At 50.0% G+C, this 19,425-nt stretch overlaps 1 protein-coding gene across 10 annotated transcripts in view; it reads right to left on the reverse strand.

Moving 5' to 3' along the window:
• The window catches only part of NFIA (nuclear factor I A), a 256,184-nt gene that overhangs the window by 212,564 nt on the left and 24,195 nt on the right, over positions 1-19,425 (reverse strand). Inside the window, exon 3 of one of the 10 annotated variants that reach the window (XM_072866540.1) lies at positions 16,414-17,307. The exons of the other annotated variants lie outside the window; for them this stretch is intronic. Within the exon in view, the coding sequence (XP_072722641.1) occupies positions 17,198-17,307 (110 nt within the window). The 3' untranslated portion in view covers positions 16,414-17,197. Of the gene's footprint in view, positions 1-16,413; positions 17,308-19,425 lie in introns of those variants that run through there. 10 annotated transcript variants of the gene reach the window in all.

Raw genomic sequence — 19,425 nt, forward strand, 5'->3', positions numbered from 1 at the left:
CAAGAATATAATCCTGCACCACTGGTGACAACGGCAACATAGATTTCTACTAGGGTGTAGCCAGCGATGAAGGCATCTCTTCAAGTACAGCACCTCTGTATCTTCTACAAAGCCCTGGCTTGAGTGCCGCGCTGAAGGGCATGCACCCAAGCATGCCTCTCAGACTCCCCAGACCAAGTGCTCTCCTACATCACGTTACCCATTCTCCTGCACTCCCTCCAAGCTAGGCACAAAGAAGGGCCTCCATCCTGGAGACTTCTTCTGCAGCCCACTTACCTCCCCATCACAGTGGTCCACCTTCCCCAAGGCTCCCAGCAGCCAAGCAGAGGAGACTCGAGCCTTCCCCACCACTAATCCAGGATCCCTCCAGAAAAGGATCTTCACATGACAATCACCTGTCACGTTTCAACCTGCTCCAGAGGAGCGGCTGGGCGGCCAGGCTCCATCTCCCACCCCAGAAGCCAGGGCAGTGCCTCAGCCCCGGCACACATGTGCTGCGCAGACGGACGCGGAGCGTGGGCTGCTGCGGCAAGCCTCGTGTGTGCTCCCTGCACGCTCACTGTGCAACCAATTTGTATGTTTACCGCAGCCATTTGTCCAGGACTTCTGAATGTCTGCAGCCAAAAACATGGACAAACGAAAAAAATGGAGGTGCAAAAACCCCAGGAGGCATGCGCGAGGAAGGCTACACAAATGCTGTGATTGCCATCACCTTCTGCGTTCACGTGGCCAAGAGCCCTTTTGCGGCTGGACGAGGACTCATCCTCTGCACGGACACAGGAAAAGCTGCGCTCGGCCCCTGCGTCAATGCTGACTTCCCTCGATGCCTCCATCGCTTTGGCCAAACCAGCCCCTTTTTCACTTTTAACTTCTCCTCTTTCAGCTACCTGGGCTCATTCCTCTTGCCGACCCCTAGCACGGTCCATGCCTATCTAAACAGAAAAACAGTAGTCCTCAGAGACCCGGTCTCCTTCCATCCAGTAACACTATGCAGAGCTAACCACAGCCTTAATGTACTGACAGTTAAACTGCTTTTATCTCTTTTATTTTCCACAAAGTTCTCACACAATAATCCCCTGTCATATTTTTTACCAATAAAATATATGAATAGCTAATCTAGTGGCTAACTTTACAGTGATATGAGATCTTCCCTTATAATGACCTCCACAGTGAAATAACGAAATCCCTATCAAAGGCAATATTTTATGGCTGTTAGAAAGACCATCTCTATCCAAACGCTTGCCATCGGTTTGGTTTTAACTCCCTTGTCCCCTCGCATGATGGAGAAAATGGACTAGCCCTAAATTTAGGCTAAAGCCGTGACTACCGGGCATTTAGCAACAGAAAACTTCCCCTACGTTGTCCGGCCTAGAGATGTCCAAGCGCAAAAGCCAAGGAACGCTCTTCCCCACCTGCTTTTAGCCACGGATAAATCCCACGCACCGCAAAAGAGAAGGTTTTAATTAAAATTGGCACTTCTGAGCTTGCAGTTGGTGGCAGACCCCTTCTTCGCTAAACGACGTCACTTTGGACTGTGGCAGCACGGGAGCGCGACGGAGGCTGCGAGCAAGCCTGTGTTGGGTTTTGGCACTGGCCTAGCAATCATAAAAAGCACTTTGGTGTTTACAAACCAAGGCTGAGCTGTGCCCAGCGCCCCGGCGTGCCAGGCAGGGAGGAGGGAGGTGCGGATGCTCCGGGCCACGTGCTGGGGAGCGAGCAGCGGGCAGCGATCCCCGCCGCTGCGGGCACTGCCTGCGCCCCGGCTGCCCCCCGCACCCCTCCTGCTGCAGGGCTGGTGGGGATTTAAAAAGGGCCCAAACCATTTATTGGTGTCTGCTAAGCTTCTTCACTTCTCACGCTGGATACTTCAGCCCCACGCATCTGCCCCTTCATCTCCTTCACCTTTCCCATTCCCTAATGTCTTCGGAAAAAAACTCCCTTAGAGATTTATGCAATCCCCAAATCCTGGTGCTAATACTCCCGCATGCTCACGCAGCTCAGGACCCGTAACTCTCCTCCAGCCGATGCGGCGAGCAAGCTCTTCGGGGCAGCAACTGCTCGTGCGTACCCAGCCCCGGTAAAACCGCGCCTTACTCTCCGCTGGTCTTTGGGAATGACTGCGACGTGCCATTACGGGAGCAAATGGGTACGTCAGGAATCTCCCACGTGGACTTGTTATCCTCATAAAGGCAAATCGCAACTGATTGCCCCCTACTTCTACCTACAAGCCTCCCCTCCAAGCAAGACCTTAGGAACTGAGCACAGCCCTGCACAGCCCTGCGTTTAACTACAATTTACTGATTAGCTACCAGGCAGCAGTACATGCGGATCGTATTTCACCATTTTGGTATTTTTTTAAGCCCTGAATAAGCCATAAGATGCTCCGAGCACTCACACACCATGTATTTCCTACAACCTGCAGTAAGCGGGGGGCTGAAGTCTCAGTGAAGCGCTCCTCTGCTCAATAACAGAGGGACATGGAAGATCATAGTCCAAAAAACCACAGCCGTGGGTAGACCTTACGCTGCTGGAGGATTTCCCAAGGACAGAGACGGCTGGGGGGCTTGGGCAGGAGGACACGGGGTGGATGCCAAGGCCAGCACACCAAGGGGTCCCATGGAAAGCAAACCCCAAAGGCGCTGCAGGGGCTGGGAGGAGACTGAAAGGATCTTGGAGAGCCGAGCAAGGAGATGTTCGAGTTCATGGAAAGAAACTTTTGTGCAAACGCCCTCATAAAAAGCACTGCACAAAACCCACCCTGGGCTTGGGAAGCTGAAGGCTGATGATGTGAACCTACGGCAAGGCTAGCATCTCGAGGAGAGGTCATCTGCACGACGAGCACAGAGGGAACTTCTACTGGCGACAAATAAATACGGACAACGGGAGCTCTGCAGCCCCGGCCAGCCCCACCCCAGGTGCAGGCGGCTTCGTAGGACTCCTACACAGAAAGTTTTTTTGTGGGTTTGCCAATATTGCAAAACCACCGCGTAAGCCGGGTGAGAAACTGAAACCCTTTCAGTGGTCAGCACGGCGCGGCGCGGCGCGCGCAGAGCTGAAGGAGGCTGTTGTGCCGTCCTCTGTTTCGGGCCACATCTTTCCAAACCCCTTTCACACGAGACAGATGCTTCTGCTTATGGTTTCGTGGGCAACGCAAGAACCTAAAGCACTTGGGAGGCTGGTGGCTCATTACAGCAGGAACTTGGGTTCTCCAGAGGTAATTTACTGCAGGGAAGGACTTCCCGGCCGTGGCCAGACCAGGAGGACTTTTAAACGACTTTCTTTATGTACCCAGCTCTGGGGACTGGACCGGTCGTGCATCATTGCAACAGCTCTTCCGAGTCACGAATTGTCAGGTCATCGTGCCAGGTGGCTGGAAATGCTGCACCGCTATCTCGACAGGGACACACTTAAGGAAAGTTCACCCCAATTAATTAAAATTGTCAATTTAAAGCGGATTAATTAAACTGCATTAAATCCCTGTGTAAACTCCTCACTCAGACTTTAAAGTGTCTTTATTAAATTGCTAAAGCAAAATTCAACTAAACCAAATTAAGGCCGTTCCATTTCTAAATGACGGTGTCTACACGAGGATGTAATGCAGTTTAGCTAATCCACTGTAAAGTTATTTCACATCCATTTCAATTGTCCCCGTGTAGACAAGCCCGAGGAATCCTGTCGCGCACGAGCCTGTGTACAAATATGGGTAACAACAGGGCCATTTTTAGATTGCCTTTTTAGGAAATTATTTGCAAATATCCTCTTGGACAAGAGAGCAAAGAATTGATTTTCGGTGGGACCGGGGCAGGGAAGGACAGCACTCTCCTGTCGGCTCACGCCGTGCGGGAGGACAAACGTCCCCGGCTTAGCCCCGCGTTCGGGGAGATGCGGAGGAAAGGGAGGGGACAGGCACAGCCAGGAAAGCACTTTGCAAACCCAACTGCGCGCCCAAGGTGCCTCTGACTGTATCGCAGCAAGACGTTTCCGTTCCTAGGAGGGAAACGTGGAGTTTAAGGATGAAATAGCGCAGACGAGGAAACGGGAGGGTGCTGGGCGTGCTGTCTGTAGTAGGTGCACGGAGATGGCAGGCTCACAAGTTGCGGTGAGGTTGGCAGTGGGGGCTGCAGAGACCTTCCCTAACCCCACCAAAGCTGTCGGCCGGGACAGGGGTGCAGCCTCCAGACCCCCTCACCGCTCGAGGCTGTACCCACGGGCCTCCCCGGCAGCAAGGAGAGAACTCCGGCTGCATTTAGCAAAGCTGGTGCATTTGGGGCATCCACAGAGCCCACCGGGAGAGGTGCAAGGGAGTCGGCGGGACGGCAGCAGCGGGGATCTCCTCTTGACTGGCAGATCCCCAACCCCTCAGCTGTGCAGGGAAGAGCCGTCAAAGTGCAAAAATATATTTTGGTGGAGCTGGGAGAAACCCCTGGGGGGGGCTCAGGTTTGGGAAGGGTCCCTGTGTCCCACCAGGCTGCCAGGGCTGGGGCTTTGCGCAGCCTTCCCAAGCAAACCGCTCGGCACCGAGGCCCCGCTGCCCTCGGCCGGCGATTCCCCCTGCAACACCCAGGACGCGGGGAGCTGCGCAGAAGGCAAAGGGTTAAGGCAGCCCTGCGGTTTACCATTTAGTAGCAGTCAAGCCCGCAGCAGCAGCAGCAGCAGCAGCAGCGCAGACCTTCCCAGGGAGGCTGGAGAGGCTGGAATAACTGCTGGCTGGAGCTGCAGCACGTCCAGAGGCAACGGCAATAAAACCGGAGTGGATTACATCCCTTTAGAAGCCCTCAGGAAAAAAAAAAAAAAAAAAAAAGGAAAACAAGACAGTGAAAAAAAAAAAAGGGGGGAACGAAAGAAAGCGTAAACCACAGATTATGTCTGTTGGCTGTTTTTTGATAAGCTCTGCTACAAACACAATGCTAATGAGTGTAAGGGACATCCTCTGTGTGGGGCGGCTGCTTGACCGCATTTTGTCTGCATGTGGCTGATTTCCTCACCCACTGCCAAGCCCCGTGGCATCGCTCCCTGCCGGGGCTTTTCCTTCGCCTCCTCGCCTCGCTGCTCGGCCCTCCGCGGCCGTCAATATTTCACCCAACCTGCGTGAGTCAGCAGTAACCGAAGGAAAGGACTGAAGGGAGAATAAACACGCCGTCGCCTGGAAACTTTCCCTCCGAAGCACTTCAGGGTTGCTGTACGCTGCCCACGTGAGCTCCAGAGCGGGGCCGGGTGGCTCGGAGCTCTTTTCATATTAACACTCCATGATTATTTTTTTTTTTTCCCTCGGTTGATCCCAAAGTCCACCCAGCTCCTGGTGTTAATCTACCCTTTGCTAAAGCCTTAGCCGTCCCCTTTTATACCGCCAGGCTCTTTACGAACCCAATGGTGATTGCCTTCCCAAGGCATCTACCGGGTTGCGTACAATTCCTCTAATTAAATGTAAAGGAGAGATGGTTTGGTGGAGCACCATTTCATCATTTCCCCTCTCGCTTCACGCTGTGGACTTTAATGAGGACCTAAAACACCATCTTGACTTGGCTTTAGTTTCAGGCCAGATGAGCTTTGCTTGTTAAGATGGTCTTCGCTTGTCAGGAAAAATAGCTTTATTAAGGTCATGTAACGCGGAGGGTTTGATTAAAGCTAATCAAGGAAGAAAACCAGACCGAAGCGGCGCGAATCAAACTTACTGCGACACGTTTAACATAACTTCACCTCGCCTATCTGTTAAAAGCAGACAGAAGTAAGATCAAGTTACCCAGAAGAATGCCTGAGCCGGGGGAGCGCGTACAGCATCGTATAGCACCGTACAGCACCGTACAGCACCGCACAGCACCGTATAGCATCGTACAGCACCGTATAGCATCATACAGCACCGCACAGCACCGTACAGCACCGTATAGCATCATACAGCACTGCACAGCACCATACAGCACCACACGGCACCATACAGCATCATACTGCACCGTACAGCACCGTATAGCATCGTACAGCACTGCACAGCACCGTACAGCATCATACAGCACCGTACAGCACCGCACAGCATCATACTGCACCACACAGCACCCTACAGCATCATACAGCACCATACAGCACCGCACAGCACCGTACAGCATCATACAGCACCGCACAGCACCGTACAGCACCGCACAGCATCATACAGCACCCTGCTGCACCATACAGCACCGCACAGCACCGTACAGCACCCTGCTGCACCATACAGCACCGCACAGCACCGTACAGCACCATGCTGCACCATACAGCACCGCACAGCACCGTACAGCACCCTGCTGCACCATACAGCACCGTACAGCACCGTACAGCACCATGCTGCACCATACAGCACCGCACAGCACCGTACAGCACCCTGCTGCACCATACAGCACCATACAGCACCGTACAGCACCATGCATGCTGCAGCTTAACCCATGCGGGGCTTCCTGGGAGTGAGCCAGCAAACTCCAGCACCGCCGCTCTGCTTTTAATCCTCGGGAGCCAGGGTTCCCGGTGCACGCTCGGCACAGGCTAATTGCCGCCCAGCGCAGCAGCCTGGCCGGTGGTGCGGAGGCGGCCGCCGCTGCCCTGGAATCCACACCGTGCCGGCGTGCTAATCTGGAGGGGTTTCTAAACCTAAATAACAGCGGATGGCTGCGAGTGCCACGTTCCTGACGGAGCGGGTGCCACGCCAGGACGGAGACCCTGTCCCGCTTTCTGCTGGGCTGCTTTATCAAGGCGATGGGAGTTTTACAGAAAATGCAGTGCCGTTTTTCAAATCCAAAGGGCTGTCCCATCACTGAGGCTCGTCACGGCAGTGCCTCATTTTTTGGATTTTACTGGATATATTTTTCTACATTAAAGAGTGCAGCTGGGAGTTCGCCCTGCTTCCTCCGTGCAAGCTAACCACCATGCTCCTTGCTTTTAGTTTTACTTTGTTTTTACTATGCGATGTCAACAAATGCAGACGGGGCCATCCAAGGAGATCATTTGGGAGAGCCAGGAGGAAAAAAAAAAAAAAACTTATAAAAAGTAGGTGCTGGTCCATATGTTTGGAGTTTCTGAGAAAGCCACAGCCCCGGTCAGCAGCCAAACACCATCGGCCAGGCTCTCAAGCGGGCCCTCGAGCTCCATCGACTGCAAAACACCCATGTAAAGTGCTTTGGAAAACACGGATGAACTCAAGCCCTCGGCACATGCGGAGCCCGAGGGACGTCGTCCCGTCTCGTGGGGTCTGGATCCTGCCGAACCATCGCCCAGCTGCCAAAAGTAAAACTGCCAACAGAATCGCCTCCGCTTTTTGGTTTTGCTCCTCAGCCCCCGGGTGGAAGGAAAACGCCGACGGATGTTTGAGACGCGGGCGGATTAAGCCGCAAGGTACAAGCTCCCACAAGCAAAAGCAATTAAATGAGGGCTTTTTGTTGGGGTTTTTTTGTTGGGTTTTTTTTTTTTTCAGAGATAAGTTAGAAACTCAGCACTATGGAAAGGGCTTTTTAAGGATAATTTTCTCCAGAGAAGTTCAGGAACTCCAAACATACACAGGGATATCCTGCTTAGGACAAGGCTCAGCATTAAAAAAACACAGTCTAAACAAAAACGTGGGACTACTCCCCTGCTCCAGCTCCGCTGCTCGGCGAAGGATGGACAGGAAATTACCAGCAGTGGCATGGGGGCTGGTGCCAAGAGGGAGCGCGGAAACAAAAGACCCTCTATTGTGTAGGAAAACCTGACATCCATCCCCTCTGCTATACTCTGTACTCCCGTAAACCTTTCCTGTGAAATATGATTTGTGAGAGCTTTCCACATTCGCAGTGCCCTGCGCTCCCCCCCCACGCACACGCACGCGGGATCTGCATCTACGCCGAGCTTCGTACCGACGCCAGCCTCCGAAAGCCCTTATTTCTTCTTCTTCCTCCTCCAGCAGCCGCTCCACAAATTGCTATTAAGAAAGTAAATGGGATATTTGCCCTCGCGAGAGGCAGCAGCAGCCCCGTATTGCACAAAGGGCTGAAGGGGCTCAATTTTCTTCATTACTCGGTTGGTTCGCCTTCAGTGCAAAATAGGGAGCTTTTTTGGTAAAACAGTAATATTTGATATTTCTGTGTTTCTTTTCAAAGCCGTACACTGTAATTGACTAACGGGTCACTGTCAATTAATTATATTTAACAAGTAGAAGATGCAGAGCGACGCTCCCTCCCCCAAATTATGTCCTTTGGTTATTTAAATAGGTGCAAGTAGAGGGATGGGAGAAGGAACAAGTCGGTAAAGTATCAGCTGTGGAAGTTTGTTGGGAACTTTCCAAAACCCTACATCTGCTTGGCAACAGCTCAGAAAGGGATATGGTTACTCTTTTAACAGTAACACAGCTTTCCCAGGCTACAATATATGAAAAACAGCTTACCCCCAAGCAGGGAAGGGCCAAGTGAAGCTGCAAAAGAAAAAAAAACCCCCGGCCCTGCCGTGAGACCCCGTCACCTCCCCAGCGCCGGCCGGGGACCACGGCAAACGCCATCCTCCGACGCAGGGAGGTGGGCAGGTCGGCCGTGGGAGCCCCGAGCCCCCAGCACCCTGGGCTGGGCTCGGGTGCCGTGAGCATCTTGGGGTCCCTCCCGCCGCAGCTGGGGAGGGGGCTCCCCCCCAGGTCCTGCTCCAACTTTTTGGGGGAGAAACACGGCTCGGCTCTTGTCAGCGTAAGCATTCGCTCACCACAAGCAACACATCTAAAGGCACTGTTTTTAATTATAGCATTAATTGATCTCTCTCTCTCTCTTTTTTTTCCTAGCTGCTAATTAGAGAGATAATATCTCGGTTGCTTTACGAGCGTTAGAAGACTTTTGCTTGCGCGGAGATACTTCTGCAGTGGAAAGCAGAGGTGGGTTGAGCAGAGAGCAATCGTTTTGCAAAGAGAAGAAATAATTTACCACAGTTGGGTGCATTTTTTATATTTTAATTAATCTCGCTTTAGTCAAAAAAAAAAAAAGAAAAACTTCCCGCAGCCCATTTTGCGATTAGAGGGCAGGGAGGCATTAGGAAGATTTAGTGCCTCTGGCAGGTCAGGAAAACACGTGAAAAAATCAGAAGTAAAAACAATAGCGCGAGAGAAAGGGGGAGCGCGTTTGGCACGTGATGAGACGCCTCTGCACCGCAAGCGGAGCGGGACAGGGCCGCCCCAGCCCTCCCGCAGCAGGAGGGGTCTGCAGGGAGCATCCCGGCGCCCGACGCCCGTCCCAGAGGCCGGTGGGCTCGGCATGCTGCCATCGCTCCTCCGAAGCCCAGGATCTTTGCCGGAGCGGAGGAAACATGCGTCTAGATGTAGTTTTACAACTAGGCGAAAGTTCCCGCAGCGGCAGGACACGCGGCTGGCACTGCCTAGTGTGACCTATTTCTAAAATAATTACAGCCTGAGTCACAAACCTGTTAAGACCCAATTAACAAAAATGTTATGCATCAGTGATGCGTGTTTTGTCCAGAACTTTTAATTCCACAGTTTTTCCAACTAAATTCTCTCTCTTTATTTTCTAGTCATTAAATCCCCTCCCCTGGGTGCGAGCGGTTGCCTTCCCATTGTGTTGCGAAAGGGTTAGCGGGCCAAGAAGTCAGAAGGAAAAGGGTGTCATTACTTGTTGCCACTTTGTGGTGGGGAAAAAAAATTTAAAAAAAAAAAAAAAAAATTAAAAATAAACTCTTGCCGCTCCCAAAGCCCGGGTGAAGCCCCGGGGACAGCCGGGGGAGGGCGAGGGGATGGGCTGTGCCTGGCCACGGGGTGACGGTGGGGAAGGGGCTGGCTCTGCCCTGGCCTTCGCAGACAAGAGGAGGCAGCGGAGAGGATTTTATTTGGCAGATGGGTGCAGCTATTGAGCTTATGCAGTAGTGGGTTTTTGGCTGCCCAAGTGGGTAGCCTGTTGTTTACTGTTTATGGATTTGTCAGTTTTAATTATTGTGAAGTGCCCAGATGCTCTGGCGACCAGCGCCATAAGCATTTAGGGAGCAAATATATAACGAAACGCACTTGAAAACATCTCCGCTTCCTCCCCATCCGTCCCTCTCCTCCCAGGACACCCCACGGCAGAGAACCCCGGCTCTCCTCGGCGCGGGGCGGCCGTGCCGTACCGCTGGGCACGCCGCGCACGGCATGGCAGAGCGGGCCGGGGCTTTCCCGCGTCCTCCCGCCTTGGAGCTCCGGCTCCGTGGGAGCCGTCCCCACAGCGAACACAGGCTGCGACAACGGGGGCCCCTTCGCCCCCCGGCTCCGCGCTTTGCTGTTCCTACCCCCACCCCAGGCCCCGGGCGTGCAAATCTGGAAGCAGATCTGCTTCCTTGCACCTTTCTTTTTTTTTTTACCGTCCATCTTTTTAAGGTTATTGGACTCTGTTTTATATAACAAGGTTACGTGCATGGCAAATAGTATAAATGTATCCCAGACGCGGCCGTTTAGGAATGCTCCCCCCCCAGGTTACATATGTACTTTTCATCTGCGGTAGTAGGGCTGCAAGTGGCCGTCTCCCAGCGCTCAATAGCCCGCTCTTTCCTGACTCCATTGTAATCCATATTCCTCCTCCCTCTGTGAAACGCTTCGCTAGATAAATTCCACTGTATTTCAGAAAGTTTTCCACAGCTCCCTAAGTGTTTCCATATGACACTGTACTCTACAGGTAACTTGAGTTAAAGCCATTCCTTAAGCAAAACTCCCTGTAAAATTTTCCACTATCTCAGCAGTACTCTATGTGCTGTCATTAAAGCAGAGCACATATATTTCTGAGCAGGATTTGCAGCGATGTCAGATTGCTCGGTGAGCCCCAATTAGGGGTTTTTTGTATTTTTTTTAAAACAACCTTCCTCGCTCAGGTCTTTTGCCCGTTCATTTACTGAGGTCCTTTTTAACAGTGGAAGATGCAGCTTTCTGAGGCACACAGGGCGCAGGCTCGGAGCGCGGCTCGGGCTGGGAGCGGCGTGGATAATGCCAGCCTTGTTCCTGCTGCCTTTTCACTCTGTTCCCAACCCTCCTTTTTCCACCCATTTCCCCAGGACCGGCAGCGTACCCTAAATTGCAAACACCTGCTCCATACATCATCCTCAGGCCTGGCAAGACCGAAACGGCGGCGATGCTCGGCGTTCCTGCGGGGAACTTCTTCCCAAAACACTCGGCCCCGGTCCCCAAGGACGGCAGCAAAACTGCTGCACGCATAAAAGAGTTTAATTTGCAAATACGCTTACGCCGAAAGAGTCGTTCCTGTTCTCCAGGAAGCCCTTAGCAGTGATGGAGAATCTCCAAAGCAAAGGCAAAACGTGTAATTTCAGAGCAAAGAGGGCTAAGGATGGAGGAAAAACCCGAGTCGTGTAAATAGGATCGCAGCGCCCTGTGCACGCAGCGACTGCAAAACATCTGGCTGGATTCTGGAGAGAGAGAGAATCCAAGATGGCAGGAAAGATTAATTATTTTGTAACTTATTCTGGTTTCAATGAACTTTTCTCTGGTTATAATCAAGGTTTTAAATGGCATATTGGATGCACGCTGGGCAGTGGTAAGCTGAGGTGGGGTGCTCTGTCTTTGGGAATGACAGAAGCAATCAGCCAGAAACCCGACTTGTAACCATCCCGCGGAGCCTGTTACGCTGAAATAGCTATTTTGCCACCGGTTTAATTAATAAGCTATATTATTGGTTAATTTTATACCGTCCTGAACTTTTGTCAAGGAAAAATGGTTAATTTTAGAGTGAATGGATTTGATGCAGCAGAAATAATGAATAAACAACTTTTTTACAGGTGTGGGCTCACAGCTTTGCTTTGCTTCGATTGACTCCCACGTTTTTATTATACAAATAATGTCCATTATTGATAGACTCTTTTACAGACAAAGAGTCTCCCCTGTCTTCAAACTGCTTTTTAAAAAGCTATTAAATACCCTGCTCCCATCCCAGGGTTTTACACATGCAAATACACCCCTAAACATTTTTAATTCTCTTTTTTCCCCTCATCTATCTCCCTGCTTTCCAGATGGACCACCAGCTTCCCACCATTGCCAGCAACAGCTTGTGTATTGTTTGTTTAAAACAAAGATGACGCATTAAATATCATATACGACGCGCGGAGCGGGGTTAAGGATAATACTCTCGAACCGAAACGCTGCGCTAAGCCAGCCTCAGCCCATCGTTCGAAAGGTCGGTACAGGCGAGGGGAGACAGGATCCGGCCATCCTCTGCCCTCAGGGAAGGCAATTCCCTACCCGCATCAAGGATCCCCTGCCTCCAGAGAGAGTTAAACTTGTTGGAACACTCTCCAAATTATACAGGCTAACCAACAATTATGTCATTTCATTCAAACATTCATTCACCCGTCATGTGCCCAGATTAAACAGTAACACTTTGTTTGAAACATTCTGCTGAAATTAGCGGACCAGAATTGCCTTCACCTTTATTTAAGCACTCAGCCCTGCATCCAACGTAGCCTTACCTGAACTCAGACGGATTTAGGCAAGACTTTAGCACTTTTATATGAATCGAACCCATACTTTTGTATGCCGCACATGTATACGTGATTATTAGGTTTGTGCTGGTAGCGATAGCTCTATATAGGTATATTCACAGGGATATGGAGCTGCTAGGATTTTAAGGAAAACTTATGAATCTGAGAAGAGAAGAATCATGAATCTGAAAAAATGATGAATCCGAGAAGAGATTTATGCTTACTTATAGCCCCCACAAAAAGTATTTGCAAGCTGTGATAGAAGAAAAACAACATACAAAAGCTGTAGCTTGGTCAGTGTGCTGCAGCGACAGACTTGGAAAAAGCAAAATCCGAGTTTAGGGCTGACAAGTTTTTTACCATTTCCTTCTTTAAGGATGGTGATCCGGGATGCAAGCCGGATTTTAATCATCGTTATTTTGCTTGAAAGCAGAGTAACAACCAAACCAACACCAGCCCTCTCCTGTAAGCTTGTCCACGTTCTCCCATCCGTGGGACACGGGCAGCCCTGCCGCCCGCCGGGCACGGCACCCCTCGCGCCGAGCGCGACCCGCCAGCGCGCGCCGCAGAAGGGCACGGAGCTCCAGGATGCCCAAGTCTGGCATTAATGCTAAAATCTGTAGTGCTACCAACATCTCCAAGATGCCAGTTTGCTGCCATCAGCTTTGTGTGACAGGAGAGAATAGCAGGCAGATTGCGTATCTAATGAGCCACACATATTGAAAATCCACAGCAATCTCTGGAATACATGTGGATTTGTCTAAAACTCTAAAATATGGCCTGGATGGTGTCCTGACTGCCAAAACCACAATGAATTCACTGTTACTGTCACTAATCTCCATGTATGTTACATATGGTTGACATTTTTCTTTAACTCTCATATTTTTTGCATGTGTGCGTATATAAATAGGGTAAGAGGGAGGCTAGGAGCAGGCAGACAAACAAACAACCGGCTGCGATGCACAACGTTCCCATTAGGCACTGGAAAATTAGTCCAAAGTGTGTTACACAAATCTGCAGAGCCCCAAACAGCCCGTCTTCAAGCGCAGGTGAAGTCTAGGTCCGTCCCGGGAACCCAGATGTGCCTTCCTGGTGTTATATTAAAGCATGCAAGCCGAAGTCGGAAGGGCTGCTCCAAGCCCTGCTGAATCCAGTGGGAATCTCGAGGCATTTCAATACGACGCAGGGCACTTCATGCACTTCGTGCGTTCCTTCAGGTCATTCATTTAGAATATTTAATTCACGCTTCATCTTAAAGAAGTTGATATTCATATGCTATATGTTGCCTTGACCGCCCGATCGGAATATGAACCCTTCCAGAAGCAGGAATAAACCCCCTTTTATTAGCAATGCAATATTACATGGCGTGCTGGCAGAAAAGTTGTATGTGAACTAAGAAATAATATTTCATGCATTCCTTCTACTTTCTAGGCAAATTTATGCCAGATTTTATTCCACTACAGCGTTACGAGCGGCACTGCTTATCTCTGTTTCAGTGCACTTCTACTAAACAGTAGGTCAGCTGAAAACTTTGTTTACCGCCTGAGGAGAAGCAAATAGTAGTCATGCATGGTTGGCAGGGGCTTGCGATATGATATATTCACTGCTGTTATATGGCTCATCATATAATTTAAGTCTACTGTAAACAGTTTATTTATGATACGCATCCCTTTTGGACATGCAAATTCTTTGGCTTGTGAGAACAGCATTACAGTTATGGGTATGTTCCTCCTACCAAGCGGCACTCGCCGTTGGTAAGTGTTAATAATGAAGTGAATATGGTTCCAGAAGAGGAGAAGACCTCTCTTCACTTTCACTTTAAACAAACTCAACAAAATCTCAAGCTAGATTTTTTGATGGCTATTTCCCAGGAGATCCACTTGCTGCCCTCGCCTGTTTTTCAAGTCTAGCTGTTCCTAACAGGCTGTTCTCTTTGGACATCCTACAGCAATTTGCTTTTCTTCTCTGTTAAAGCTATAACATCGCCGATGATGCTGTGGGGACGGTTCCCACAGCAAAACGAGGGTGTCAGCACCCCTACTGAAACACAGAAAACGGCATGGCCAAGGGCTCTAGGGACGGGTGAGAAATTTTGCAGTCAAGAAAAAGCAGCCGGTCCCACCCCACCGAGGTCCCCACGACTGTTCAACCAGGGACCCTCCTTGCTGAGTTTCTCTCTTGCATCATATCATGCCCGCGACTACCTCACGCCCCTAGTTTGGGAAGAACGAACCCTGAGCACTGTTACCCTGATGATGCCCAATGCTGCGTACGAGCCCTCTCTTCCTAGTCCGCATGATAAACCATTCCTGGTTTTTATTTGCCTCCTTTCTATTTGCCATTCAGATTTTATAGAAGACACTCAAGCAGCCATGCGGTATGGACCCAGGAGCAACGCCCCGGCTGTGTGCTGCACCTGATCTTGAACAAAGAGACTGCAAGTACATATGCCGAAGCCAAAGATACTGGCCTTTATCATTGATTTTTTTTAACTTTTCAAAGGTCAAGAAGAGCTCTGGGTTGTCTAAAGCCAACCTTTCTCATAAAAAGTCATGTGGTGACTTTCTATGCGTGTGCCAGGGGAGAGCAAATCTCAGAGTGTTTCTGAAACCCTACAACAGGGTTGGGTCCTGCCACTCACTCCTCAAAAATTATCCTTCTTCCACGACTTTTCATAGACTTCCTTTCTAAAGGGATGTGTCGGCAGCAAAAGGCATTGGAAATCTCTGGGTTTTTTGCAGGTGCATGTGGACGCGCGGGCGGGAACGGCCCCAGCCCCGTCCATCAGAGAAAGCACTGCCGTGTTCATGAGAACAAGGACAGCATTATCCCGAGCACAACGTCCGTCTGAGCGGATGGGCAGCGGGGGAGTGGGTGTCATCTACTTTCGTTTTTTAATATATCAGACAGTTTTACAGTTTGCTACATTTAAATAAGTTCCTACATCACTGTTACGTGGTCTGACCTAGACTGGTCAACATCTTCTGCAAGCCAAGAACAACAGTAATGGTGATAACATCAATATCTGTGCTGTGGCTGGACTGGGCACTGCACAAGTACATGGTGTCTGTGCTCTGGAGACTTTAAAATCTTAAGCAGACAAATAGAAGAAAAGAAACAGCGGCACTCCCACTTTTATTCCTGACGAACCGTGCTATTACAGAACCAGTTAAATAGTTTGCCCAAGGCCACAAAGAAAGGCTGTGGCAGAGCTGGAAAGGGACCCAACCTCTGCACATTTCCAGCCACGTGCTTTAACCAGTCCAGTGCTTTCTCCTAGCAAAGATTACCATATTCAATACTTTTCTAAGTACTTTCGAATAATTGTAACCACCACTTACTTTCATCTGAGTGGCTGCGAAAAGCTACATCATCCCTTGGTTTAATTTCTTTCCCCAAGAAGAATTGCATTTGAAAAGAGCACGAGCAAGTCTGAACCTGCTAATTACACTACAGTACCAGGACAGGAAAAATCATATAAAGGTATTCCTGACGTTATATATGCTCATGTCAGTCAGGGCTTCTAAAGCGCCGGAAAAAAATGACTGCAACTTGTTCAAAGTAAACCTTACAAAAACACAGCTGGTCTTTGACTAGTCGTAGGTATTTTGTGGCCATTTCATGACTACAATAGTGGTTAAAATCTGTCACAGTGGAGGTGCAATAAGAGCTGTCTTGTTCTTCACGGGATTTGGCTCATCTTCAAAAAAGTGAGCTACGAGAAAAGCATGAGGAAGGGATGGGTGTGAGAGCCAGGTACCGGCAACGGCTTCTTAGTGATCACAGCGCTGATGATCAGTGATGGATTAAACAAATGCATGTCCTATGAAGGGCTACAGGCAAAACAAAACAAAACAAAAAAAAAGAAAGAAAGAAAAAAGACCCAGAATGCATTTTTATTTTGCAGAGCCTTGATTGTAACAAACTCACCCAAAACTTGCTCCCTTCTCCCCATCCGTGCTGGGAGCCCGCATGAGAACAGATTTCATCAGCCAGAAAAAGGGGCTGCATTCAGCCTTCACCGGCCCGTATGTTCAAATGCTCAAAGACCAATGCTCAAAGACAACCCGCAGTATTCATTAAACATCAGCAAAAAAAATTATGGCAGGTATACGCGTAATTTAAATCATTTAATGCCATGCAATTTACGCCAAATAACAAAGAAGAGCATCGCGTGATGCCAGTTCTTCTGATTAATGCGATCACGCTTTACATTTCTTTGGAGCTTCTCCTAATGAAGGGCAAGAAGAAATTTCCCCCCGCTAAACACTTTCCAGCTCTGCTTTACTTTCTGGTGTTTCCCCTTGGAGCGCACATCATTCATTTTGCTGAGCAACCACACTGACTTCTATCAGGCGGCTATTAATTACCTAGCCCTAATGGCAAGGTGACAGTGCATTGCATCGCCATCAAGAAGAGCAGACTGGAAAGTTCATGAAGAACTGGGGTTTGAATAAAAATGAGGTTTGTATCTGCATCTTCTCCTCCTTGAGTGAATTGCGTAAGGCATGAAGGACCCCCACGGCCAAATGGCCGGGGCAGGGCTGGGCCGGGTGGGCTGGTCCCGGCCATTCGGGATGGCTGAAGGAATTGCTCTCCGTGCTGCCTGACCCGCACAGCTGGATGAGGATTGCTGTTGACAGGCGTCCCAGGGAGAAGGGGAATAAGAAACGAAGCAGCAGGGAAACCCGAAGGTCCTCTGGAAAGGAGGGAAGGAAGCGGACTATCCTCTTCGCGTCACATTTGGAGACAGATGTTCTCAATATCCCCGGCTCCGAAGGGTAGGAAGTGGTGAGCACAACTTGAGGAGCTCGGGTACTCTTGGCAAACAGCGCCGGGTTGGTTTGTTTTTTTTAACTTTCTGAAGGACTAAAATGAATAGTGGTTTTAGTGGCATTTGAATCTGTCCATGGCATCTTCCTATCTGCTTTAGGGATCTGCTTCCTCCCAGCACCCCGGAGGAAGAGCCCAGCCGAAGGAGCAGAGGGCTGGTCTCACAACGCAGCTCTGGATGAGACCCAAGGAGACTCTCCGAAAACCCGCACCTCAGATGGAGCCCTTACACATTTCCAGAGCAGATGTTACAGGGACCAACAGACTCGTGCGCCTCTATTCATCCCCTGCAAGCACTTTCCTCTAAAGGCATCTGGGGTCTGTTCTGCCATTGCCGTGCGGGGATTTATGTACGTTGCTCCCATTAGCGTTAATGGTAGTTAGACACATACAGCAATTTCTCTCACGCTTCAGGAAGAGAACAGAGCCTTATGGATGAAAAGTTTGCTATTAAGGATTCTTAATACAATGGAAACATTCTGTCTCTTTTAATTGTAATTTACTTCTAAGTGTAACCGCTCTGGGTTGGGAAAACCAGGATTCAGTCCAATTCAATTATGCAATTCTTGCCACCTGGTAAGCCTTGTTATTTTATAAAGAGTACTGTAGTAGAACTGGCAGATTCATTCATGTTCGGAGCGTAAGCGCCATATACTGTGTAATCACCGGCTCATAAAAAAGAGCGCAGCGCGAAAGTCAACCGCTCAATTATAATGCAATCTTTAAAAAAGAATATGCAAAACCGGTAGGCGAGATTCATCTTTGGTTCAGCTGGTTTACGATTAGAAGTTCACTGTGATCTTTGCTTTGCAAAGCTTTTCAGCACAGGCTCAACCTCAAGTTGAAACCGAGCTCAACGCGTGACCCAATTCACTCCGGCGCGGCTCAATCGATCAGCGCCTACTTGCAGACGCCGGTGGATAATCTCCATCCAGAGGGCACTGACGGGAGGGGATGCTACATCACAGGCACGCAGGGAGAGTTTTATTGGGCTAATACACCTTTACCCTGACTTAGCTAATGAAGCTGCAAGGAGATAATACAGGAAAGGAAAATATGGCCCCGGCGAGTGGGAACGCTTTCATTAGCCCCGGCACATGGGCACCTGACAGCCGATCCAAACCCCGAGCCACCCTCCGTCCCCGCGGGCTAACGAGCTTCCCCGCGTCCTGTCCCTGCTACGATCTCCGAGCGTCGCCACATTTACCGCCTGTATCGATGACTCGTGTATCGCCTTGCGTACACCCAGTCGCAAAGGCATATAAATGGTATTACAGGATCACAGAATCACAGAATCGTATAGGTTGGAAAAGACCTTTAAGATCATCGAGTCCAACCATAAACCTAACGCTACCAAGCCCACCACTACACCATGTCCCTAAGCACCTCATCCAAACGTCTTTTCAATACCTCCAGGGATGGGGACTCAACCCCTTCCCTGGGCAGCCTGTTCCAGTGCTTGATAACCCTTTCGGTGAAGTAAAATTTCCTAACATCCAGTCTAAACCTCCCCTGGCGCAACTTGAGGCCATTTCCTCTCATCCTAAAGAGGCCATTTTCCTCTCGTCCTCTCGTCCTCGTATCATTTTGCAGCAAACAGTTAATAGGTATAGAAAAGTAGCAGGAGCTGCCAGTGGAACGGTTTTAACCTACCCAGGGTAGTAAGCGTCCGAGGGAAAACCACCCCTTGCCTTCAGCAGCTTTGGCCTAAGCCCCGGCAATCCTTTTTGCCCGCAGCAGGCAGCGGCCAGGAGTCAGACGTTCAAAGGAGCCAGATCAGAGCGCAGGACCAGGACTTAGCGATAAGCACTGGAAGCTCCTCTAAACCAACGCCCCAAAACTGGAACTGGAAGATTAATTGAGTTTTTACTAAAAAAATAGTATCGGAACTGCATTTTGCAGTTCTTTTTCTCGGCATTTCTGTATTCTGAGATAAGGGCTAAAATTTGCGGTGGCCTTGGAAAGTCTGAAAACACGTGGAGAACCGAGGTGGACCGGCCACGGGAGGACAGAGGGTCTCTCTGCCTGTCACCACTGTTGTCACTGCTGTCACTTGGCCTCCGCACACCATTTTACAAGCCCTCCTTCCCAGGATGAGAGCTTTCAGCCCATATCGGATGGGATTTCCTCTCCAGTTCCCGTCCCAGCCGGAGC

This window comes from Ciconia boyciana, chromosome 7 (genome assembly GCF_034638445.1).
Source record: "Ciconia boyciana chromosome 7, ASM3463844v1, whole genome shotgun sequence".
Taxonomy (NCBI): Eukaryota; Metazoa; Chordata; class Aves; order Ciconiiformes; family Ciconiidae; genus Ciconia; species Ciconia boyciana.